The sequence below is a fragment of the Loxodonta africana genome, chromosome 8 (genome assembly GCF_030014295.1).
Source record: "Loxodonta africana isolate mLoxAfr1 chromosome 8, mLoxAfr1.hap2, whole genome shotgun sequence".
Lineage (NCBI taxonomy): Eukaryota > Metazoa > Chordata > Mammalia > Proboscidea > Elephantidae > Loxodonta > Loxodonta africana.
This window is the reverse complement of record NC_087349.1, coordinates 77,152,279-77,178,368: the sequence shown is the minus strand read 5'-3', so window position 1 is coordinate 77,178,368 and position 26,090 is coordinate 77,152,279. Positions and strand designations below refer to the sequence as shown.

The 26,090-nt window shown below is 37.1% G+C and overlaps 1 protein-coding gene across 2 annotated transcripts in view; it reads right to left on the bottom strand.

The window, feature by feature from the left end:
* BZW2 (basic leucine zipper and W2 domains 2) overlaps positions 1 to 26,090 on the bottom strand; it is a 93,233-nt gene that overhangs the window by 46,224 nt on the left and 20,919 nt on the right. For both annotated transcript variants that reach the window (XM_064290031.1, XM_003407095.4), the window contains exons 2-4: positions 25,455 to 25,519; positions 17,306 to 17,482; positions 8,771 to 8,874 (exon numbers count right to left, since the gene is read on the bottom strand). In XM_064290031.1, the coding sequence (XP_064146101.1) occupies positions 8,771 to 8,874; positions 17,306 to 17,482; positions 25,455 to 25,512 (339 nt within the window). In that variant the 5' untranslated portion in view covers positions 25,513 to 25,519. The remainder of the gene's footprint in view (positions 1 to 8,770; positions 8,875 to 17,305; positions 17,483 to 25,454; positions 25,520 to 26,090) is intronic.

Sequence of the window (26,090 nt, the reverse complement as noted above, 5' to 3'; positions counted from 1 at the left end):
AAGTCACATGTGAATGGAAAGTGTCCATTGTATTATCCTAAAATTTTGTTAGAAATATTATGCAAACATTTCAATACTTGATTCCCTCTGTTATAAGAATTAGCTCAGGATGAAATTTCCTTCAAAATTTTTCTTCAGCTATTTGTATTTAAGTTGGGTTTTCCATTGTAAATGGGTTCCCTATAAGTAGCCTTGTTTTAAGCACAAATTATCTTCCAATATAAAGAATACCATGTATAAACTACTGCTTATGGGTATTTTCTTATATGTCAATAGAACTTTGCTGATTAAACATGATTTTGTAAATTCTTCTTGTAAGTATTATTATTAAACTTTTCTGATGTTGAAAAAAGACCTTACCTGTTTTAGAATCATAAGGGACAGGTCAAAATTGAGGAACTGAACAAAGGAATCTGAGTCACAAGCTTTTAAAATTATAATTTGCTAATTATTAAAAAGTTATAGTAGATAATACATAAAACTGCTGATGGGGATTTTAATTTTATTTTAAAATTAAAAATTTAAAGATTGTTTAAACTTTAAAATCTTTACAGTTTTTAAAGATTATTTAGCTACTTGGAATGAATAAAGAATATTTATTTTTTTACTCATGATGGAATACCAGTTATAGGTCAAGTTATAATCACAGACGAGGGCAAGGTCAGAAAATCACTTGCACGTTCTAAGATAAATGGATAATTAGAAAGAAATAAAAACAATGGCCAATATATCAAAGCTTAAGTAGCCTAGGTTGTATCTTGTCAGGTAATAAAAAAGAAGAAAAGAAGGTAGAAAGGAAGGAAGAGAAAGCGAGGTGAGATGAGAAGACAGAAGAGAAAGAGGAAGAGAACAGAACAGAATCTGGGACAACAGAGTTTTTGGAAAGATTTCTGGGATCTAGCCGCATTGCATCTGCATGTGTATTGGGTTCTGCGTGGTGCACACTCAATTAAGGGTGGTTTTGTGGTCTGCTACAAGATTCTGCTCTATTTCTGGATCAGAATTGATCAGAACAGCTCCGAACTCTTCCCAGAAAAGGCATCAGGCATTTTGGAGAGTTATCTCCTATTCTCAGTGGGATAATATAAGATCTTAGCTCTGTTGGTAGAGGCTTTTGGTATCTCTGCAAACTTAATTACTCTTTTAAATCTCCAGTTGCCCACAAGCGACATGTCTATCAGTATCTACAGACATCTTCAGGAAAAGATTCACTTTCGCATTTTAGAAACTATATTTCCTATAACCCAAACGAAATTTGTTACCTGCCTGATGTGGGGAAGTGTTTCAGCTCTTTAAATCTCTTCCTAATATTTAGCCCAGGTATATGACACCTAAGGATATTTTTTGAATTTTAAGTTCTATGAAGAACAAAACTTCTGGGAAGGAGCACATCACAAAGAATATACCAGACTCGTATAAGGAATATAATCAGATTCAACTTGAACTCTACCACTAGGGCCAGGACTAGGGTGAGGCAAGTGAGATGCCCAGGGTCCAAGAGTTTAGGCAGCCTCACTTACTGTCAGGTGTGGACTTGCATATGCATGAGCCCAAGAATGAGGGCCTCCTTAAATTTTGTGCCCTAGTTGCCTGGCTTGCCCCACCCTAGTTCAAGTTCTGTCTATAACCTACAGTCTGACCTGAAAAACCTCATCAATATACCATTTGCACGAGTTACAAATTAAGCCAGGAAATATGGAAAAATAAATGCTCCCTAAGGCTGGCTTTTATGAAAATGTACTTTCAGTATTTTTTCAACAAAGCACAGATGGAAATTGTTTTCTTCTTTAAAAGACAAATAATAACCATTTACACAACTTAAGAGGATAAACAGTTCTCTGAAATTAAAGTTTAATAAAAGCTATCTTAAACTGCACTGGTATTGTTAGGTGCCATCGAATCAATTTTTGACTCACAGCAATCCGAAGTGAGAGAGCACAACCGCCCCACAGGGTTTCCTAGGCTGTAGTCTTTGCAAAAGCAGATCAGCAGGTCTTTCTCCCTTGGAGCCACTGAGTGGTTTCGAACGGCCAATCTTTTATTTAGTAGTGGAGTGCTTAACTGTTGTACCATCAGAGCGCCTTTAAATTGTACTACTGGACTTAAAAGTCAAAATGGGTTTAGACAGTTGATATTAAAGTCGCCACTCGGAGCGAGAAAGTGAAAAAACCATGCAGAGAAAAGCCACTTGGATTTTTCCTTCAAAATGTAAGGTTTGGAGAAGAATAAACCATGAAAACTTACATATACCAAGCCCAATATAACCAATATACTTAAAAAAAAAAAACCAAACCCGTTACCATTGAGTTGATTCGGACTCATAGCGACCCTATAGGATAAGTAGAACTGCCCCCACAGAAGGTTCCAAGGAGCGCCTGGTAGATTCAAATCTTTTGGTTAGTAGCCATAGTTCTTATGCCACCAGGGTTTCCCCAATATACTTAAAAAAAAAAAAAAAAATTAGGACACCCAAATATTGAAAAAGTTCAGTATTTAAAAAAAAAAAAAAAGTTCACTATTGCTAAGTAGAAATCCAGAGGAGCCATTATACATGTGTGTTCAAGGCACATGCATGATTTCTCAATGTCACCTAATGGGCTTCTTTTCCCATTTGCAAAGTCATAAGGGATATAGCCTTTGCATATCTGTAGGAATAAGAAATGTATGCAATAATTTTGAAACTTAGAAACAACAGTGTATTCAAAGGTCTTCCCTCAAATATCCATATTCCTGATAAAAAATAATTTGTTACAAGAAACTATTTACATATGAAAGAACATGACAACTGCACATCTTTTATTACAGTTTATGAGGACAGTTTTGTGTTATTTCTTCCCCTGCCCCCCAGCCTTCTTATCTTTCTTTCCAAGTAGAATTCAGATCCTAAATAATACATCTTGTATTTACATGAATTTGATCCTGACAAAAGTTCTTTTGGGAAGGTAGGAAACCCTGGAAGGCAGACATTAAAAACCATTATTTGTCAGACCTGGAAACAACTCATAAGAACTGGAGTAGGAATTAGAATGCAGGCGTTTGAACCTTACTGCACTTCTACATCTAATATACAAAAAGGTGAGTGGGACATTTTCAAAGCCCTTCTTTTGAACTGAGTATATTTACTTCAGAAACCCTGGTAGCATAGTGGTTAAGAGCTACGGCTGCTAACCAAAAAGGTCAGCAGTTCGAATCCACCAGGCACTCCTTGGAAACCCTATGAGGCAGTTCTACCCTGTCCTATAGAGTCGTTATGAGTCGGGATCAACTCGATGGCAATGGGTTTGATTTGTTTTTTTTATATTGACTTCAGCACATACCTTCTTGAGGTACTTGCAGCCATTTACACACACAGTAGAAGCAAAGATTTATAGAGGATGGGTTAGAGCTTCAGTTCCTTCTGCTTATCACTGCCTTTTAGTTTTTTGCTTCTTTTTTTTTTTAAAAAAAGATTTTCTTCATTGGACATTTTTAAATATAAAAAGGAAAAAAATCTTTGCTAAAGTGGCATAATTAAAATTAATTTTTTTCAAAGTTTAAATTCATAATGGCCACATGTCCCAAGTTAGTTGGCTCAGCATGCCTTACACGTTTAATAACCAAATAAAGGCAAGGTTTCTAGCCTCTGAAATTTGATCACTTAGCTGCAATTAATTCCTATGGCCTTTTTCATCTGATCTACTGAAACGTGGGTAAGAAGAAGAAGTGCTGACATGTAACTTCCCCTACATGTTTAGTCGGGAAAAGCAACTGACTTCTAAGAAGAATCAATAATAGAACTGGAACAGAAACAAGCTAACTCTAAGCTGGCTGGTCACGGAGCATTTACGTTCAGCTTTATGAAGTAACATCTAATTGATTGTCCCATTACATAAGCCCATAGCTTCCTGACTTATGCAAGGGCCTAAAGACTTCTTTTATCTAATGCATGTAAAATGATAGTTTATGATTTTAATCCATATTTCCTTTGTTTCTATTAATGAGTTTGGACACATTTGCATATGTTCAATGGAATTTGAGTTTCCTCTCCTTTGAGGTACCTCTATGTGTCTTTTCCTCTTAGGTTGCTTATCTTTTTCTTACTGGCTTACAGTTCTTTATTTAATTTGGATTTGAATCCTTTTATATTACAAATACCTTCTTGCCTCTGTTTTTTTTTATTTTTAATTTTATTTATTTTTTTGTTTTTGTTGAGAATATAAACAGCAAAACATAGACCAATCCAGCAGTTTTTACACGTACCATTTAGTGATGCTGATTACATTTTTCAAGTGGTGCAACCATTCTCACCCCTTCTTTTCTGAGTTGTTCTTCCGCCATCAACACTAACATTAACAACTCCTAAGGTTCCTATCTAATCTTTCAAGTTGCTGTTGTCAATTCGATCCCATTATAGATAGTTTTTAAAAGAGCTTAATGCTCAAGGCAGACATTTTTATCAGTTAAGCTAAACTACTGTTTTGTTATAAGAAGATCTCAGGTGATAGCTTTGATATAAAGTTTAAAGATTATCTCAGGGCAATATTTTCAGGGGTTCATCCAACCTTCATGGCTCCAGGAAGTCTGGAGTCCATGAGAATTTGAAATTCTGTTTAGTACTTCCCCCTGTTTTGATTAGCATTCTTCTACAGAACCTTAGACCCAAATGTTTAGAAATGGTAGCCAGGCACCACCCACTTCTTCTGGTGTCATGGCAAAGGAGGCAGCTGTTCATGGAGGCAATTAGTTACACATTCCCTATCATCTTTCTATTCCTGACACTTCTTCTTCCTCTGTTGCTCCAGGCGAATAGAGACCAATTGTTATGCCTTGAATGACGTCCTGCATGCTTTTAAGACTTGCCTCTGAAATTTATTTAATTAGTCCCCTACTGAATGACTTGAGGAGACCTGGTTGCACATTGGTTAATTGTTCAGCTGCTAATTGAAATGTTGGCGTTTGGAACTCACCAGGCCATTCCTTGGGATAAAGATGTGGCTGGCAGTCTGCTTCCATAAAGATTTACAGCCTTGGAAACCCTATGTGGCAGTTCTACTCTGTCCCATAGGGTTGCTATGAGTCAGAATCTATGCGACAGCAACAGGTTTGGTTTTTTGGTATTGATGGACTTTTTATTGCTTCCATCCTTTGATGTTATTACAAGCCATACTACACTATCACTGTATATGTCATTTTACACATGTGAAGGCATATCTGTAGGATGAAATCCTAAAAGTGGAATTGCTGGGTCAAAGGGAATAGGCAGTTTTAGTTTTGTTGTTGTTGTTCGGTGCCGTTGAGTCAGTTCCGACTCATAGCGACCCTATGCACAACAGAATGAAACACTGCCCAGTCCTGTGCCATCCTTAATATCGTTGTTATGCTTGAGCTCATTGTTGCAGCCACTGTGTCAATCCACCCCATTGAGGGGCTTCCTCTTTTCCGCTGACCCTGTACTCTGCCAAGCATGATGTCCTCCTCCAGGGACTCATCCCTCCTGACAACATGTCCAAAGTATGTAAGACGCAGTCTCGCCACCCTTGCCTCTAAGGACCATTCTGGCCGCACTTCTTCCAAGACAGATTTGTTCATTCTTCTGGCAGTCCATGGTATATTCAATATTCTTCGCCAACACCACAATTCAAAGGCATCAATTCTTCTTCGGTCTTCCTTATTCATTGTCCAGCTTTCACATGCATATGATGCGACTGAAAATACCATGGCTTGGGTCAGGCACACCTTAGTCTTCAGGGTGACATCTTTGCTCTTCAACACTTTGAAGAGGTCCTTTGCAGCAGATTTGCCCAATGCAATACGTCTTTTGATTTCTTGACTGCTTCTTCCATGGCCGTTGATTGTGGATCCAAGTAAAATGAAATCCTTGACAACTTCAATCTTTTCTCCGTTTATCATGATGTTGCTCATTGGTCCAGTTGTGAGGATTTTTGTTTTCTTTATGTTGAGGTGTAATCCATACTGAAAGATGTGGTCTTTGACCTTCATTAGTAGGTGCTTCAAGTCCTCTTCACTTTCAGCAAGCAAGGTTGTGTCATCTGCATAACGCAGGTTGTTAATGAGTATTCCTCCAATCCTGATGCACCGTTCTTCTTCATATAGTCCAACTTCTCGTATTATTTGTTCAGCATATAGACTAATAGGTATGGTGAAAGAATACAACCCTGATGCACACCTTTCCTGACTGTAAACCAATCAGTATCCCCTTGTTCTGTCCAAACAACTGCCTCTTGATATATGTAAAGGTTCCTCATGAGCACAATTAAGTGCTCTGGAATTCCCATTCCTCCCAGTGTTATCCATAGTTTGTTATGATCCACACAGTCGAATGCCTTTGCATAGTCAATAAAACACAGGTAAACATCCTTCTGGTATTCTCTGCTTTCAGCCAGGATCCATCTGACTTCAGCAATGATATCCCTGGTTCCGTGTACTCTTCTGAAACTTGCCTGAATTTCTGGCAGCTCCCTGTCGATATGCTGCTGCAGCCGTTTTTGAATGATCTTCAGCAAAATTTTGCTTGTGTGTGATATTAATGATATTGTTGTATAATTTCCACATTGCATTGGATCACCTTTCTTGGGAATAGGCATAAATATGGATCTCTTCCAGTCAGTTGGCCAGGAAGCTGTCTTCCATATTTCTTGGCATAGATGAGTGAGAACCTCCAGCGTTACATCTGTTTGTTGAAACACTTCAATTGATATTCCATCAATTCCTGGAGCCTTGTTTTTCCCCAATGCCTTCAGAGCACCTTGGACTTCTTCCTTCAGCACCATCATTTCCTGATCATAGGCCACCTCTTGAAATGGTTGAATATTGACTAATTCTTTTTGGTATAATGACTGTGTATTCCTTCCATCTTCTTTTGATGCTTCCTGTGTTGTTTAATATTTTCCCCATGGAATCCTTCACTATTGCAACTTGAGGCTTCAATTTTTTCTTCAGTTCTTTCAACTTGAGAAACGCTGAGCATGTTCTTCCCTTTTGGTTTTCCATCTCCAGCTCTTTGCACAGGTTATTATAATACTTTACTTTGTCTTCTCAAGAGGCCCTTTGAAATCTTCTGTTCAGTTCTTTTACTTCATTAATTCTTCCTTTTGCTTTAGCTGCTCCACACACAAGAGCCAAGTTTCAGAGTCTCCTCCGACATCCATCTTGGTCTTTTCTTCCTTTCCTGTCTTTTCAGTGACCTCATGCTTTCTTTATGGATGATGTCCTTGCACAACTCGTCTGGTCTGTGGTCACTAGTGTTCAATGCGTCAAATCTATTCTTGAGATGGTCTAAATTCAGGTGGGATATACTCAAGGTCATATTTTGGCTCTTGTGGACTTGCTCTGATTTTCTCCAGTTTCAGTTTGAACTTGCATATGAGCAATTGATGGTCTGTTCCACAGTTGGTCCCTGGCCTTGGTCTGACTGATGATATTGAGCTTTTCCATTATCTCTTTCCACAGGTGTAGTCAATTTGATTTCTGTGTGTTCCATCTGGTGAGGTCCATGTGTATAGTTGCCATTTATGTTGGTGAAAGAAGGTATTTGCAATGAAGAAGTCGTTGGTCTTGCAAAATTCTATCATTCGATCTCCGGCATTGTTTCTATCACCAAGGCCATAGTTTCCAACTACTGATCCTTCTTTGTTCCCAACTTTTGCATTCCAATCGCCAGTAATTATCAATGCATCTTGATTGAATGTTTGATCAATTTCAGACTGCAGCAGCCGATAAAAATCTATTTCTTCATCTTTGGCCCTAGTGGTTGGTGCATAAATTTGAATAATAGTCGTATTAACTGGTCTTCCTTGTAGGCGTATGGATATTATCCCATCACTGACAGCGTTGTACTTCAGGATAGATCTTGAAACGTTCTTTTTGACGATGAATGCAACACCATTCCTCTTCGAGTTATCATTCCCAGCATAGTAGACTATATGTTTGTCTGATTCAAAATGGCCAATACCAGTCCGTTTCAGCTCACTAACGCCTAGAATATTGATGTTTATGTGTTCCATTTTATTTTTGACGATTTCCAATTTTCCTAGATTCATACTTCGTACATTCCAGGTTCTGATTATTAATGGATTTTTGCAGCTGTTTCTTCTCATTTTGAGTCGTGCCACATCAGCAAATGAAGGTCCCGAAAGTTTTACTCCATGCACATCATTAAGGTCACCTCTACTTTGAGGAGGCAGCTCTTCCCCAGTCATCTTTTGAGTGCCTTCCGAACTGGGGGGCTCATCTTCCAGGACTGTATCAGACAACGTTCTGCTGCTATCCATAAGGATTTCACTGGCTAATGCTTTTCAGAAGGAGACTGCCGGGTCCTTCTTCCTAGTCTGTCTTAGTCTGGAAGCTCAGCTGAAACTTATCCTTCATGGGTGACCCTGCTGGTATCGGAATACCGGTGGCATAACTTCTAGCATCACAGCAACATACAAGCCCCCACAGTATGACAAAACTGACAGGCACATGGGGGTTTTAGTTTTAGTAGTGTCAAATTGCTCTCCCTAAAGATTGAACCAAGTTACACTTCTATCAGCAAACTTACGTAAGCTCTGGTCCCCAACATCTCTTATTGCTGAGAGGTGAAAAACTTTATCTTCTTGTAGTTTTAATGCCCATTATCTTATTATGAATGCAGCTGAGTATCTTTCCTTTTGTTTAAGAGCTAGCTAACATTCCTATTAAAGCATGGAGTTTCTCAATTTAATGTTTTCTTAAATCCTGTTCAAATGCTTCCCTTCTAAAACAATGGCAACCTCTCAGTTACAGATACTACCTGAGCATAGTTTCGGATGGTTTCGTGATCTTCATTTGCCGAAAACACACAGTGGTTGGTCATCTTAGTCTTGTCACCATCATCTATGCGTGTTCCTCCAGGGGCTGGAAAGAGAAACGTGACTACAGTAAGGACAATGCTGAAATGAGCAGAGCATCTGCAGAACAGATTAACTCCTGCACATCAAGGAAAACAGTGAAACTGGATGTAAAATCTAAGAGTCCCATCTAACTTCACAGAATGATGCATATGTGTAGATGGACACATGTTATGTATTTGTTTCAGCTTCCATTATAATACCAAATTGATATTTTCCAAAATGGTTGTTTCATTTTATACTCCTATCATACTATATAAAATTATTTTACATCCTCACATACATGAGATTCTATCAGTAAAACAAAAAGAAATTGAGGGCCAATTCAATATTATCTCTTTTTGTCTTAGAGAGCTAAAAAATACTGCATCCATATCGAAATAAAAACATCATTAATATTGTTGAAAATAATAAAAAACAACCTTGAGACTGAAAAAGAGTTCAGTAGCTGGCATATACAAAATCAGTCCGAGAAGAAAGGAACACAGCTCAAGCTAAGGAGGCCTAAGGGCCAAATTTCCTTTTTACGTCTAAATCTGGTTGTTTCTAAAGCTTATCCCCTTAACCATGGAAGCTAAAAAATAACCTTCATCCAGTGAATTTATTTCCAATATTCTCAGTGCAATTCATGATGCTTCCCATATCAGGGCATGATTCTCTTTTCAGGGTTGATAATATTTCAATGGACTTCACCAACTTTTAGACTGACCAGACCTGGCTCTTCTAAGCACCTGTATATAGTAGATCTTGACGGTTTCTACTTGGGTAGGTAATAAAACTATTTTCATCTTCACTAACCCAGTTATCTGTTCACTATTGACAGTATGCACTCTGACTCCTTGCCATATTATTTCATCAACTCAGCAGCTGTACTGGGTAGGAAAGAGAGGGTTTTATCCTCTCTCATCCTTTTTTTACCCCATAGCCTACATAATATCATGGAATAAATGGATTAGAATAAAAGAATGCCTTTGCCTGGGACTCAGGTTTCCCCACTCACAAGACTCCTGAAGGCTCCTCCAATAAGCTTCAATGGTAGCACTGCAAGCCCTGGTTGATTAGAAGAGGGGAGTGAGAACACGAGGTATTTTTGTTTTCTGATTCTACCTCATTGTATTTAGGGTAAAATGTTGCAGCAGATCAAATGAGATTAATGCCTTTCACATACTCAACAAACACTTGTTGAATATATGCTTTTACCAGATACTATCCTTGACACCAAGGACACAACAACGATCAAAGTTGAAAAAGGTGGATATTATCTACTCACCAGCCACTTCTGATATTTTGTTGTTTTGTTTTGAATGTATAACTGGCTGCATTTAACTTAGACTTCATATGTTTGGATGAAAAGGGCTATACATAGCCAACATTTTCAGTAGACACACATAAATGAAAATTCAGTTGAGTTATACTTTCCTTTGCTTATCCTCTCCTGTATGTGCTTCAGACTCCAGCATACATTTATAGTAAGTTAGTTTTTAGAGAAGCCAGCTCCTTCAGGGATCTATTTTCACTTGATTAATTTATGCACTGGATTTAATTAGCCCTTTGTCATGAATACAACCACCTGGAACAAAATTTTATTAAGATAATAATCTTAAAACTCTGGGCTAAGGATCTCTAGCTAATAGAAATAATATAACTGAAAAGTATGATTTTGAAATTTATATTCCCTCTTAAGAATAAGTTTTTAAAATTGCATTCTTTTATGAAATAAAGCACTTGTTATAAAAACCAAACCCATTGCTTTCAAGTCAATTCCAATGCATATCGACCCTGAAGGACAGAGTAGAACTGTCCCATAGGGTTTCCGAGGAGTGCCTGGTGGATTCGAACTGCCAATCTTTTGGTTAGCAAGTACGTGTTAATGATCTTGGTACAGCATGTTTTTAAAAGTCCTTTATATCTATTTAAAAATCTCTAAACTACCAACTCATTTAGAAACTGACCTGACTCTACATATGGGAATTCCATATATGCTATTATAAGAACCTTAAGACAAATAGGAAGTTATGGCAGGCAATATTCATTGGGATAAAAAAAAAAATCTCTCTTTAATATGTTTCAAAATTTCAAGTATCTTCTTAAGGAATCAAGAGTGTACATGTAAAATTAAATATGACAGAACAGGAAGAACTAAGATTAAAAAGTTATTTTTTAATAACGGTCATCATGATATCAACTTTTCATGTGATCCTAAAAATGTACATTACTATTAATAATTCAATATTATAATGTAACTAATAAGGTACTACTACAAAAATCAGTGAAAGGCAGACAAATCTGAAATATTATGCAAATGTGCTTCAAAAGCCTTCCTATTCAAGCGGACACAGCCTCAAGATCTAGAACTAAAAGACATAAAAAGAATGTCTAGAATGTGAATCACCAGGGATGAGTGATATCAAATCCAGAGTTAATACACTGTGATTTAATATTATATTAGTTAACATAATTATTAATTAAGTCAAAATTGATCAAAAAGTAATAATTATCACAGTAAACAATATTACATGCTCATGACTAAGTAAATCATGCGTGTTACTTAATAACAACTCTATAAGATAGGTACTTACATTACTGTAATTGACAGACAAGAAACCTGATGTTTAGAGATTAAACAACACACCCAAGCCACACAGCTAATAAATGTGAACATAAAATTAAAACCCACATCTATCAGATTCCACAGGACGTGTGTATCTGTGTGCATATTTTAAGATAGAAATGCAATGATCTTTTTTTAATATAAATATTTTCACTTGACTTGTACTCTGGATTAAAAATAAGTGAAAACAAAACAAAAATGCCAGCCTGTCACTTAAAATGGGAAGATTTGCATGTCATATTTGTAATATGAATCAACTTCTATCTGGAAGAGAAATTGAACACAAAACCTTGGGCTAACAGTCATGGTAAACTTGATTAGTTGGACAGCATTCTCTGCTATTCTGCTCACTAATCTGTAACTTAAAGGCATCATAAAAACCTGTTGCTGACTCACAGCAACCCTATAGGACAGAGTGAAACTGCCCCATAGGGTTTCCAAGGAGTGGCTGGTGGATTCGAACTGCCAAGCTTTTGGTTAGCAGACATAGCTCTTAACCACTATACCACCATGGCTGCAAAAAAAAAAAAAAAAAAAAGGACATCATAGCGTAGCAAAAAAGAACACGGCTCCAAAGCCCCTATTTTACATCACTGCGCTTATTTTGTCTCCTCGTAATCCCACTACCTCTAAATGTTGATAGATTTAAGAGTATGCAAAACTATTTTAATTATATGTTATATAAAGGAAGCCATTTTTGTCGGGAGTAAAAACATCATTGAATTTAAAACCCAATTATGTAATCAGAAAGTTATGATCTTAATAAGAGCTTGGAAATTAGCATGGCTGTATGCCTAAACTGTAACTGGTGAGATGAAAGGAGTACTTAATTTCATTCATTAAATTGAGAGTATACGTAATGAGTTACTAGCTCTGTGGCTGTTTAAAAAAAAATGTAAGAGTCTAAACAACAAGGATTATCAACTCTGAGTGCACAGGAGAACTTCAGGGGGAATTAAAAAAAATAAAATACCAGGGCCTGGGTCTACTTCTGGATAATCTGATAATCAGGTATTAATATTTTTAAAAAGGTCTCCAGGTATTCCTAATGTGCAGTTAGGATCGATGAACACTATTCTAAAAGATAATATCGAGTAGTAAACAGGCAAACACAAAATATTATGGTTAGAAAAGTACACTGTACTTGGGAATTCTATGTTAGGGGTATGTAAGTCAAACCTGGGGTTTGTGGAAGATTTTCCCCAGTGCTCGACATCTAAGCTGAGTCCTAAAGGGTTAACAGGAGTTAACCTGGCAAAGGAGAGAAACAGAGTAGTTAAAGGGAGTCAAGGATTTCATTTTACTTGGATCCACAATCAAGACCCATGGAAGCAGCAGTCAAGAAATCAAAAGATGCATTGCATTGGGCAAATCAGCTGCAAAAGACCTCTTTAAAGTGTTGAAAAGCAAAGATGTCACCCTGAGGACTAAGGTGTGCCTGACCCAAGCCATGGTGTTTTCAATCGCCTCATATGCGTGTAAGAGCTGCACAATGAATAAGAAACACCGAAGAAGAATTGATGCCTTTGAATTGTGGTGTTGGCGAAGAATATTGAATCTATCATGGACTGCCAGAAGAAGGAACAGGTCTGTCTTGGAAGTGGCACAGTCAGAGTGCTCCTTAGAAGCAAGGATAGTGAGATTATGTCTCACATACTTTGGACATGTTATCAGAAGGAATCAGTCCCTGGAGAAGGATATCCTGCTTGGTAAAGGAGAGGGTCAGCAAAAAAGAGGAAGACCCTCAACGAGATGGAGTGACACAGTGGCTGCAACAATGGGCTCAAGCATAGCAAAAACTGCTAGGACGGTTCAGGACCAGGCAGTGTTTCGTTCTGTTGTGCATAATGTCACACTATGAGTTGGAACCATCTGGACAGCATGTAACAATGACAAACAACAACAGTTAAAGGGAACAATTTATATAAAGCTTGAAAGTTAAAGGAGAACCTAGCCCCTTTAGGAAACTGTAAAGGTGCAGAATGGTTAACAAAAAACAAAAAAACCAAACCCAGTGCCGTCGAGTTGATTCCAACTCATAGTGACCCTATAGGACAGAGTAGAACTGCCCCATAGTTTCCAAGGAGCGCCTGGTAGATTCGAACTGCTGACCCTTTGGTTAGCAGCTGCAGCACTTAACCACTATGCCACCAGGGTTCCAGAGGTATGCAAGATCAAAAGAAGAGGGCCACCTTAGAGGCTACTGCAATAATTCAGGAGAGAGAGAATAACAGTTTTAGCTAAGTAGCACTAAGAATAGAGAAAAAGAGACAGATTTAAGAAATATTAAGGAAGTAGAATTGATAGGACCTGGGAGTTGATTTGACATGGGTAGGAAGGGAGATCAAGACGTTAAGGATGGTGCCCAAAGTGGACAAATGAGGGTTTGACGGTGCCACTCACTGCGATGGGGACACTGAATAGGAAAGGCATGTATGAGGGGAAGTGAGTTGGGTTTTGGACACACTGTGTTTGAGGTACTCATGAGACATGTGAGTTTAAAATACAGGAGTGATAAAGACTATATCTTTGATAGAGATTTGAGAATCAACAACGTATACATGGTAGCTGAAGCCAAGAGTGGATGATATCATTAGTGACAATGTTTGGAATAGAAACGGTCTAGGAAAGCTAGCTCTGTTCTTTTCTGTTTTGTTTTTTTATAAAAATCTGTGTTACGGAGTTATTTTTTACTCAAAGGTCCATGTTTCTTTTTTTTTTTCCAAGCACAACCATAAGAAAAAGAATCTGAGACTACCTAAGAAGGGGAAGAATCTGAGCAGTAAATACAAGCAGAGTCAATGTAAATTTAAGGCAATAATATGGCTCAAGAGAAACAGTGAAGGAGGGTTTCAAGCCTAATTTATCTCCTGGCCAGCAACATATTCAATCTCTATTTATTCTCCATTTTAGAACACTCTAATATTCCCATCTGTATTCATATTGTTTTTTTTTAAGCAGTTGAGTACTTAACAATATGCCCAACCAGAGATTACAAACCGACAGCCTTTGAATATGCTTCTTAAAGCTTGTCCAGAATTTTCTCGAATTGTGTTTATTAAAATAATATTTCCTATAACAATTTCCAATTCTGGCTTCCCTGACAAAAGCGTCAACAGTGTTTCTAGGAAGTCACTAAGGACTGAAAAAGGTTCATACGATTAACCAATGAAGTCATGTGTGACTTTAGTAAGAACCAAAACTTGCTGAAGACTATTCTTATATGAAGTTTATCATAAAAGTATATCATAATTAAAAAGAATATTCTAAAAGGAAAAAAAAAACCAAGTAAACAGTATGTCACATTATTTCACAAAAGAAGAAATACAAAAAGCCAACAATCACACTAGAAAATGTTCAACTTCACTATTAATTTAAAAATTTTAAATGGAAAATATCTCTATCACTTACTCAATTACAAAGATCTAAAAAGCAGACAAAATTGACAATACCTAACATTGCTAAGGTTGTAGGTAAATAGGAACTCATGATTTTTGACAAAAGTTAATTAGAAAATTACTTTTGAGGGCTTTTTTTTTCTCTCGCTCTCAGATAGGTAGATGGAGGTAGATAAATAGTTATCACCACAATTTGATTAATTCATTATTATGAATCTCTAATTATATAAGGATAGAATCAGATAAGAGCACAAAGATGGGTGTATATAGACACTCATCATGTTGTTTATAATAGGGGAAACTGGAAACAACTTAAATATTTATCAGTATCAATTTGGTTTTAATTCTTTTTAAAATCACCCAGGCTAACAAGCAGGGTTTTGATAAGCAACAATATATTTCTGAGTAAAAAGTCATTTACAAAATAGCATGTGCAGTATCGTATTTGTTTAATATCACCACATACTCTAAAATTTGTGAATTTAGGTAACTGAAGATATTTCTACAAGGGAATTAACCAAAACAGTAACAATGGTTATCTCTGGGTACTGGAATCCAAGCACATCATGTATAGCTTCTTTACTTGGACTTATTAACAGTGACAATGTGCAATCTTTGTAAACAATAACAAAGTTAATTCAGTATATGGTAAAATCCAGAAATGTAGAACAGAGGGCCTGGTAGTAACTGGGACCATGAAAGAAGACTTTAAGAGTGGCTCCACCTAAAAATGGAGGAAGGCTCACACCTAGTATCAAGGGAAATTGACGTAAGCAGTCTTTCCCAATGAAAGGCACTTATGGCATTTTGGACAGGGCAATTCTTCACTGTGTTTAATGTTCCTTGCAATAGCTGAATAGGTAGCATACCTGGCCCCCATTCCCAAGTCTTTGTAACAACCAAAAGACTTCTATACATTTTCAAATACCTCCAGGCAGCTGAAAATCACTGGCTTAGGGGACTTAATTACCCTGGTGTCATAGTGGTTATCGGCTTGGCTGCTAACCAAAAGGTCAGCAGTTCGAATCTACCAGTTGTTCCTTGGAAACCCTATGGGGCAGTTCTACCCTGTCCTATAGGGTCGCTATGAGTTGTAATCAACTCAATAGCACCTAACAACAATAAAAACAACAAGGATTCCCTAGATGGTGCAAATAGTTAAGCGCTTAACTACTAATGGAAAGGCTGGTGGTTTGAGCCCACCCAGAGATGCCTCAGAAGAAAGGCCTGGTGATTTGCTTCTGAAAGGTCATAGCCATGAAAACCCTATAGAGCACAGTTCTACTCTGCAAAACAAGGGGCTGACATGAGTGGGAACTGACTCAATAGCAACTGGTTTAACAGCATATAGTTACTGTTGACTAACTATAAGAACTAAGATTTAGGAGTCTGGGTGGTACAAGCAGTTTGCAATTGGCTGTTAACATAAAGGTTGCAGTTTGAACTCACCCAGAGGATCCATGGGAGAGAGGCCTGGTAAACTGTTTTCATAAAGATTAAAGCCAAGAAAACCCTATGGAGCAGTTTTACTCTGTAATACATGGGTTGCCATCTGTAACACATAAGTCCCCATCTGTAACACACAGGATCGCCATGAGTTGAGGGCCAACTCGGCAGCAGCTAACCACAAGATCTAAGAATGACTGTCTATGAGAGAAAAAAATGGTTATGTTGTTGATGTCATTAGCTGCCATCGAGTGGATTTCGACTCATGGCAACCCATGTGTTCAGAGTGGAACTGCACTCCATAAGGCTTTTAAGGCTGTGATCTTTCGGGGAGCAGATTGCCAGGTTTGTCTCCTGAGATGCTTCTGGGTGGGTTCGAACTGCCAACATTTTAGCCAGTAGTCAAGCGCTTAACCATTTGTGCCAATTAAATGAGGTTCAAACTATATTTCTTAGATATTTTATTATATATGGGGAAATGGCATTAACTGGGCCTTAGACATTTCTTAAATTTGTTGATAGTTATGTTTCATGGTTCCAAAAAAACAAGGGGGGGGTAGTGAGATTAAAAAGAAAAGGTGCTTATGGGATTTGGGGGCTCATTTAATATACTGGAGGGTCTAAATAACATACATAAAATTATACAAAAAATACCTCTCCTATGTCCACTTCAGAAACATTTAAGAATTAGGGACGTATGGTAAAGTTTTTTTTTTAGCTACAGCAAAGTGGCCAACTGTGGTATAATATCAACAAAAATCCTCAATTCCATGCCTTTATTAAGCAATATCATTTCACAGTTACATTAACAACATTCTAAGTTGTAATAAATCTAAAAACCAGAGACTCCTATTTATATTTTTTTAATTAACTCTAATAAATATATTTGTAAAGATTCTAAACTACCTACATATTAGAAGGAAACATTTCATTAGAATTTAAAATCTGTATAGTACAAGAACATGCTGTAACACATGGTTTACCAAGCATGCTGCCAGCCACCAGGATATCGAAGAGTGTGTCTGCATAGCGACGATAATCTAATCTTGAGCCTGTAGAGTCCAGAAACTTGGCTACAGCTTCAAGGTCATCACCAGCCTCATTAAGCCCCTGGATGAGTGTATCCCTGAAGACTGTGGGTTCGAATTTCTCTTTTTCATCTAAAAAAAATATATAAAATCATTTCTTTTTTACACATCATACTCTCCAAAGGAATTGACCATACATTTTCATTGTTTACCTTTCTTTGTTTGATAGTGTGATTATTTAAAAGTCAGAGGACAATAGCTTTTCCTACCATATTTCCGTGTTCTGAAAGTTCTTGTTTATAAGCACTGATTCAAGCAAATAATTTATTTCTGCTTACAGGGGCCACAAAAATATTCTTACTACATCTAACACATAGCAAAATTTGTGACTGTTCCCAACTACGTAGGATAGGCCAATGTAATTTATTAACCCTAATTATCAGTAAAGAAAATAGAGTATAACAATCAAAGCTTAAAATTTTTGTTTCTCTTAAAATAAAATGATTCAGTGAAAACTGCCCAATAATAAGGGAAGATATATAAATATAACCAAACAAATAAGGAATGGGGGAGTCGGACATCTCTTTTACAAGAAAAACTATTGTAGGGCACTTAAATATTTAAAATATATTATGAGCCTATATGTGTATATTATATACAACGTCAGAGCAGAGATTCTCTAACTTTTTGGCCTCAGGACTCCTTTACACTCTTAAAAAGTACTGATGATCCCAAAGAGCTTTTGTTTATGAAGATTAAGAACAGAAAGCTTAAAAATATTTACGTATTAAACAGTAATGACAAAAACTAGTCAGATGAGTGGTACTGTTCTATATTTTTACAAATCTCTTTAACATCTGCCGTATAGGAGACAGATGAATTCTCACTTATGCTGTACTTAATCTGTTGTGATATCACGCATTGTGCAGCCTCTGAAAAACTCCCCTGTACACGTGTGAGAGAATATATGAAAAGAGCAAATAATATCGTAGTATTATTATGAAAAGTTTTGCCTTGCAGGCTTTCTGAAACAGGTTTCAGGGTTCGAAGGGGTCTGAACCCCACATTGAGAACCTCTGCTGCAGAAGTTTGAAGGATATACAGATATTCTCAGGGAATACAGACAAACAACTACAGAACTGCTGTTGTTGTTAGGTGCCATCCAGTCGATTTCGAATCACAGTGACCCCATGTGACAGAGCATAACTGCCCCATAGGGTTTTCTAGGCTGTAATCTTTATGGGTGCAGATTACCAGGTCTTTCTCCTGTGGAGCTGCTTGATAGGTTCGAACTGTCAATCTTTTGAATCGTCAGCCTTTCAGTGAGCAGCTGAGTGTTTAGCCATTATGTCAGCTGGGCTCCTTTTACCAAACAATTACAAAGGCATAAAAGAACTACTTGGATATGTGAGTGGTATGGTCTGATAAGTTTTGGTCTAGATTCTAGAGAAATTTCTTGTGGAAGGTCAGGTTAGACCCAGATCTTGAACAAAGTAGGGACCATATATATGCAGAAGACAAACTAGACTAGTTCAGGCTAAACAGAACAAATGACTAAAAGTAAAGGGTCTAAGATTCAATTCACAGGGCATCACCCTTTTTTTCCTATGGATACTGGGTCTGGGTGTAGGTGGAGTGAGCAAAGTATGATCTCAAAACCTAAGGAAAAATGCTATAATAATTATCTTCAGAGAGATAAAAAAATGTTGCAACTGTTAAAAAGAGAGACAGAATGCTATAAAAACATTTTGCAAACAAAAAATGGCTTCTAGAAATGAAAAACGCGGTAAAAGTGAAAAACTCAATTGGAAAGTTGAAAAGGAAAGCTGAAAATCTCTCTCAGAAACAGAATAAAAAGTCAGAGACCTAGAAAATTGGAACAAAAAGATAAGGAAAAGGGTAGAAAAAAAGAGCAGCCCAATATTTAAGTAATAAGTATTATCAAAAGATAAAATGAAAAAACAAAGGAAAGGTGATTTTTTTTTTTTAAATCAAGAAAGTTTCACAGAACTGAAGGACATGAGTTTCCAGATAAAAGGTCGTCTTGGCACCCGGCACAACAAATGAAAGTGGATCCACAAGGCGCATTCATTATCACGAAATTCCAGGATACTGGGAACAAAGCAGCTATCTGCAGATTTCTAGGGCAAAAAAAACAAGTCACATATAAAGTATCAAGAAATAGAATGACACTGAATTGCTCAATAGAAATACCAGAAACTAGAAGAAATTGCTTCAAAGTTCTGAGGGACAACAATTTTCCAACATAGAATTCTAGTGTCTAGCCAAACAGAATCAAGGGTGAGAGGAGAATAAACATATTTTGAGACACGTAAGGCCTCAAATATTATTTCTCATACAGCCTTACTTGGAAAGCTATTGAAGGGTATACTCCACCAAAACAAGAGAATATATAAAAAAGAGTAAGACATGAGATTCTGGGAAAAGAGGACTCACATAAAAGAGTGGTCACAGCCCTCTCCGGGATTGTGGTGAAAGGGTGGGTACCTGAAGCTGACAGCTGCACAGCTGGCTCAGGCAGCAACTCAACTGGGAGAGAGTTCTTCAATATAATAATAATAATGTAACTTGATATACGAGAATTCTTCAACATTAAGTGATTGCTAGAATTTCTAAAGTGTTTGAATTAATAAATTTACATAACAAAGGAAAGTTTAGGGCTGATGCATTTTAAGTCAAGGGAAACTAAAAAATATGTAATTTATTAAATCAGGGATAACAAAATATGGTTCAGAAAAAGAAAAGGAATGAGATCACAGTTAAACTGTGAATGCTGTTGTTGTTAAAAAAAAAAAAAAAAAATGTTAGATGTTGTCAATTCCAACTCACAGTGCCCCCATGTCACAGAGCAGAACTGCCCTACAGGGTTTTCTTGGCTGAAATCACCAGGTCTTTCTCCCACAGAACTGTCAGGTGGGTTTGGACTGCCAGCTTTTTGGTTAGCAGCCAAGTGCTTAGCCAGTTACACCACCAGGGCTCCTAAGCTGTGAGCACGTACCGAGTCATGATGATATACATACTAACCCTGGTCTAACCATAATTATGATATAATGAAAGTTTAGAGGAGAAGGACAGGAGGTATTCAGGCAGGTGGGAGCAGTGAAAAAGGGCTGAATCCTTATCCTCCATAGCAGGAAGTAGGAAGTCAATATATAACACTTCCAACAGAAAAATTAAGAAATAACTATTGTTGTGGATTGAATTGTGTCTGCCCGGAATGTGCATCAACTTGGCTAGGCCATGATTTTCAGCACTGTGTGGTTGTCCTCCATTTTGTGATCTAATGTAATTTTCCTCTGTGTTGTAAATCCTAACCTCTATGATGGTAATGAGGCAGGATTAGACCAGTTATGTTAATGAGGCAGGATACAATCTACAGGATTAGGTTGTGTCTTGAGTCAATCTCTTTTGAGATATAAAAGAGAGAAGGGAGCAGAGAGGAGAGGGACCTCATTACCACAAAGCAAGAAGAGCCAGGAGTGGAGTTCGTGTCCTTTGGACCTGGGTCCCTATACTGAGAAGTTCCTAGGCCAGGAGAAGACAGATGACAAGGATCTTCCCCCAGAGTTGACAGAGACAGAGAAGCCCTTCCCCTGGATCTGGTCCTAAATTCAGACTTCTAGCCCTCTAAACTGTTTGTTAAAGCCATCCCCACTTATGGTATTTTTGTTATAGCAGCGCTGGATAATTAAGACAGCCATATAAGAATATTTGGCTACATGAAAGTAAATAGCCAAAAGAATCAGCTAAAAGAATTGAAAGAGTTCCACTGGTGGGGGTGGGGGAAGGCAGACAGGGGAGATGACGATTGCTGTTGTTATAACAAATCTGACAGAACTATTTGACTATTTAAACCACGTGCATGCGTAACTTTGATAAAATTAAAAACTATACTTAAAATACTTAGCAACTAGTCTGGTTTGTGCAGGCTGGCCCCTTAAAGTGATCTAACCAAAGGAATGGGTTGTAAGTGGTTAACACTACAGCATCAGAACCAGAGAATAGCAGTCCCAGTACCAGTCACAGTCACACAGATTGAGATAACATAAAAAAAAAAAAAGACATACATAAATTAACTGGAACAATATTCGTCATGAATAAGAGATAAAAGTTCCTTTGATGCCACATAAGTTAAACATTATGTAGCCAAGAACATGCAAATGTCAACTGCAGAAAAAAATATAATTAGGGTCTTGTTGTGTAGTGGGGGAGAAGACCAAGCTCATTTTCTAGAGGAATACATTATGCAGAACTGGAGGAAGGAAGAGCTGACTCTGTGCAGGAGGAACTCACTGGCAAGCCAAGGCTACTTTCCCTCCTAAGCACGGTCTCTCCATGGAAAAAGATGTTTTCTTTCCTACAACACGAGAACATGAGAAGTAAAAGGACCACAAGCTGTTTATTAAGTCTTGTGACCAGCTCCCAAAATCAACTGAGGTGGTCTCGGTAATGGCATGACAACACGCTTGCATGTTGACTCAGGTGGTGGAACAGACTTTGATGATTTTAAAATTACAAATTGAGGCATTGAGAAATCTAGGTTGGTAAATAAGGTATTTATGCCAAGAATTAATTCAGAGGACTTGGTTTTGAATCTAAGAGAGAACTTAAAGACTTGTGTTTCTAAAAATCCTTCATTCTCTGTTTATAATTTTCCAATAGAATTGCTAAGAAAGAGGAAAAGTAAAAAGGAGAAAGAAAGCATATCATGGCCAAGTACACTTCAACAGTGAGCAATAATGCATTAGGTCAAAATGATTACTTATAGCTTAACCTCAGTAAGGGCTAGGGATCTTCAAAAATTATCTACACCTTTGGTGTAGGATTAATTCTTTTCCAGGTTGAGATATGCTCTTGTCTGCTAAGATAAAGTGTCCATCAATAGGAATACAAGAATAACTCAAGAACATCAGTGGAAGTCTTAGGAAACAAGATAACACTTTATTCAAAAATTCATTTTCATCTGAAACAACAATATATGCAGTTTATATTTCATAACAGCCTAGCAGAAATACTAACAAAATCTTAAAGGAGACATGCCACTGCTTCCATGAGTTTCCATGTGGCAGATGAAACCTCACTTGAAGCGGGAAGTATGTAATTAGGGTCTCAAATTTATACTGTGTTGGTGAATCACAGATGTGACACTGAAGGGTTAGTCACAGTAGCCCTTGTACTGGCATAGAGAAGTGGGCCTATTTCTGACACTCAAATATGCCTGTAAGTTACTTAAATACATTGCTTACTATGAAAACCACAATAGCTGTTCAACATAGCATTTTTCTAATGTGCTAATGAAGTAATAAATAACATCACTGTGGTATAGGCAATTAATTAGAAATATGATTTTCTAACTACACACACACACGCACATATTTATCAACATTTGAAGGTTTATTCAATTAGTTACTAACACCACTTACTGTAAATCTAACCAGCACAGATCTAATGCTTCAGGGAAAAACCTCAGTGTGAGGTCACTCTGGACACCTAGAATCTGGTCATTTTTTTCTCTCCTATTTTTACTAATTTTCACCCAATTTCCTTATAAAATGTTCAGGAAAGCCAGCTTAGTTATTAAATATTTTATTTAGCAAAATGTAATAATTGACTCAGGGGAGAAATTTTTATTTCCTTCAGAATCCCGCACACCACACCAGAAAACATAATTTCTTTGGTGAACATAAGATGTGAATATTTCACAAAAGAAAAAAGGGTGTGGATGAAGGTCTGCATGATGTGCCCTACCATGTTTATTATATTTTAATGTTAACCAATAAAAAATACTTTTTTTGTACTAACTTGGCATGGAAGAGCATTAGCTTTGCTAGGAAATCGTTTCAAACTAAAGATAAATCTTTAGAAGGCAGGCAATCGAAATGACCTTGAAATATTCTCACAAGCTTTTTCTTAGCGCTACAAAACTGCTAACCATTTATCTGAAGCTGGCCTCAGCCAAACAGCAAAGAAAAACCAAGACACAATAAATCATCTAGGAGGTAATTCACTATTATGAAGTTGACTCCATTTTTTTTTTTTTTGCTCCCAGTTAGCAGTTCGTCACAAAATGCTTCAAGTGCAGAGTAAATCCCCAGCAGACCTGAGATATGTAAATCCAGATCAACTGACAAATAGTATACAATCTATTTCTGGGAACCTTTTCCTGAATACAAGAACAGCAAAAGACTCAGAAGCAATCTTGACCACCAAATGAATCAGGAGCAAACCAGTTCAGAGAGAAAATCCTCCCAGTTCCAAACTGAAGGTTGTCTCCAAGGGCCGGTTTTCCTGATGAATCACGTCTGCTGTTGGGCAACACATTCCTGGGCCCTCTCTTGGCTCTCTGGCTCAGTTGCAGTGAATCAGCGTCACAGCAATAAAGTCAATTGAGCTGGAGATCCAGGTCTGAGATTATCACATTCTCTCAGCAGACAGGCAACGGCAAACCTTTCTGCACCTCGCAATTGGGCATATATTAAATATTACCATGTTAGTAGGTCCAACAGTACCTTAACTGTAATTAGGTTTCTCAACTCTACTGTTCTTACTGATTAAGTTCTTTAGAAATCATCTAAGCCTATTTTTTTTAAGATTGCTTTAAACAATGACAAAACGGATGCTGCTTAGCATCTTGTGTTCGAGACCTGCTTTCAGATTTCAATGGGGGAAATGTAGCAGGAACACAGTTTGCAAGACTAGGATGAGGACTAAACAGAGGGGGGTTTCTCATGCTATACTTGTGCTTAGTTTATGAGGATAAGCTAGGGATGAAAAAAATCAAAAAAAAAAAAAAAGAACTCAAGACAGAAATACTATAAAAGTAACTTCTTTTTTTACTTAATTTTTTTTTTTTTTTTCATTTTTTAGTGTGAGTGCAAAGCTTTCCAGCAGGAAGCATTTACAGTTAAATCCAACCTTATAGGTATCTAGTGACTCCTGCAAGCTCTTCTGATCCAAATAATCTATTGTATTGGGCCTTCTTTACTGTCTACGTGATTAGGCTTGCTACTTAAATGGACACAACATTACAAGAGGACAGACTACTGCCACCTCAGCACTAATAAAATATTCTTTGCACAGAAAGGACAGTAAGATGAACACTAAATCACAAAGCAAAGTCACTCATACAAGCAGTAATTTTACCAGTCATCACTGAACTGGGTCTACCACTTCTCTTCCCACAATACAAGATACTTGAAAGTATGATAGGAATTATAAGGGTATTTAGGCAAGAGCTTTAATCATACTTCTCAGCTTCTGAGTACGTAAAACCCTCTTCAGTATCTGTCTCCCTAATATCCTTTTTCTGTTAGTCTTACCATCTCTGCCATCAACACATTCTCAAAAACAGAAAACAAAAACCAAATAAAAATGCTTATGTCAAAAACGGCAAAGTTTTGGAATTGAAGCTATTTCTGCAGGTCGCCTTTCAGACAAATAATAGATTGGCTTATAAACAATATCACAATACTGTGAGTAATGTGCTCCCTTAAACAATTAACTATATTAGACCAAATGGTCAATATTTACCCAAAAGCAAAGATGAGAAGGCAAGGAGGGGAAGCAAAGCTAGATCAATGTAAACAGAACAAACAGAATGGAAATAATGAGAGTACTGACACTTTGTAAAAATTGTAACCAGTGGCACAAAACAATTTGTATAAAATTTCTTAAAGGGGACCCTAATTTGTTGTGTAAACTTTCCCTGAAAACACAATAAAATATTATTAAAAAACAAACAAAAAAAAAAAAAGCAAAGTTTATCAACTGCCTTCATAGTCAGTCTCACAGAGAGTAAGGCAACTACAACAGATATAATGATCTCTCTCTCTCCATTTTCTAGACAAAGACACTGAAGTTCAGACAAGTTAAATGATTTGTCCAACATCAAACACCTCAGTAATTGGCAATTAGGTAGCTTTTATCAGAACTTCAGATTCTATATCCAGAGTTCAGATGTGTGGAATTAGTGAGGTTAAGTGGGAACAGGGATCATTCTAATTCTTCCCCTTCAATCTTATATTTTGATTAGAATTTTGAACACACACACACCCACGCACCACAAATATACAACACGACCTACCCCTTTTCCGAGTTTTGAACCGCTGGCCTGTTAGCACTGGCTTCTGATGCTTATTCATAAAATTTCTGAAAACAAAGAAAAAAAAGATCATGGGTTTCAAATAATAATATGCCCAATAAGCCTATGTTGAACTTCATTTGCACTGAATATATTTTTAAAAATGAAATACTATCTTAAATACTGGATTAGCAAAAATTCAAAAGGTTTATTAATAGCCAGTGTTGGCAAAAGATATGGGAAAAGCAACCACAGATGACAAACTATCACGTAAAGGATAAACCCTATAAAATGTTTTCAGAAGATTTATAAAAATCTAAACACGCATAACTTGTGGCCCAGAAATTCTTTTTCTAGGAATTTATCCTACAGTTACACTCACACAAGTATGCAAATATGCGTGTGTGTGTGTACACATTTGTCTGTAAAAGAATTCAGTTGCAGCCTTGTTAAATTCATGAAACAATGGAGCATTAAATGTTCATAAATATGAGTCTGGGTAAATAAGTTTTAATACAGTCATCAGATGGAACATTAAGAAGCCTTAAAAAAGGAATGCATTAGAATAAAATGTGCTACATGTCTGGTTCTGGTTACGATTATGATTAAATTTCCTACATCTCTCCCTCTCCCATCACT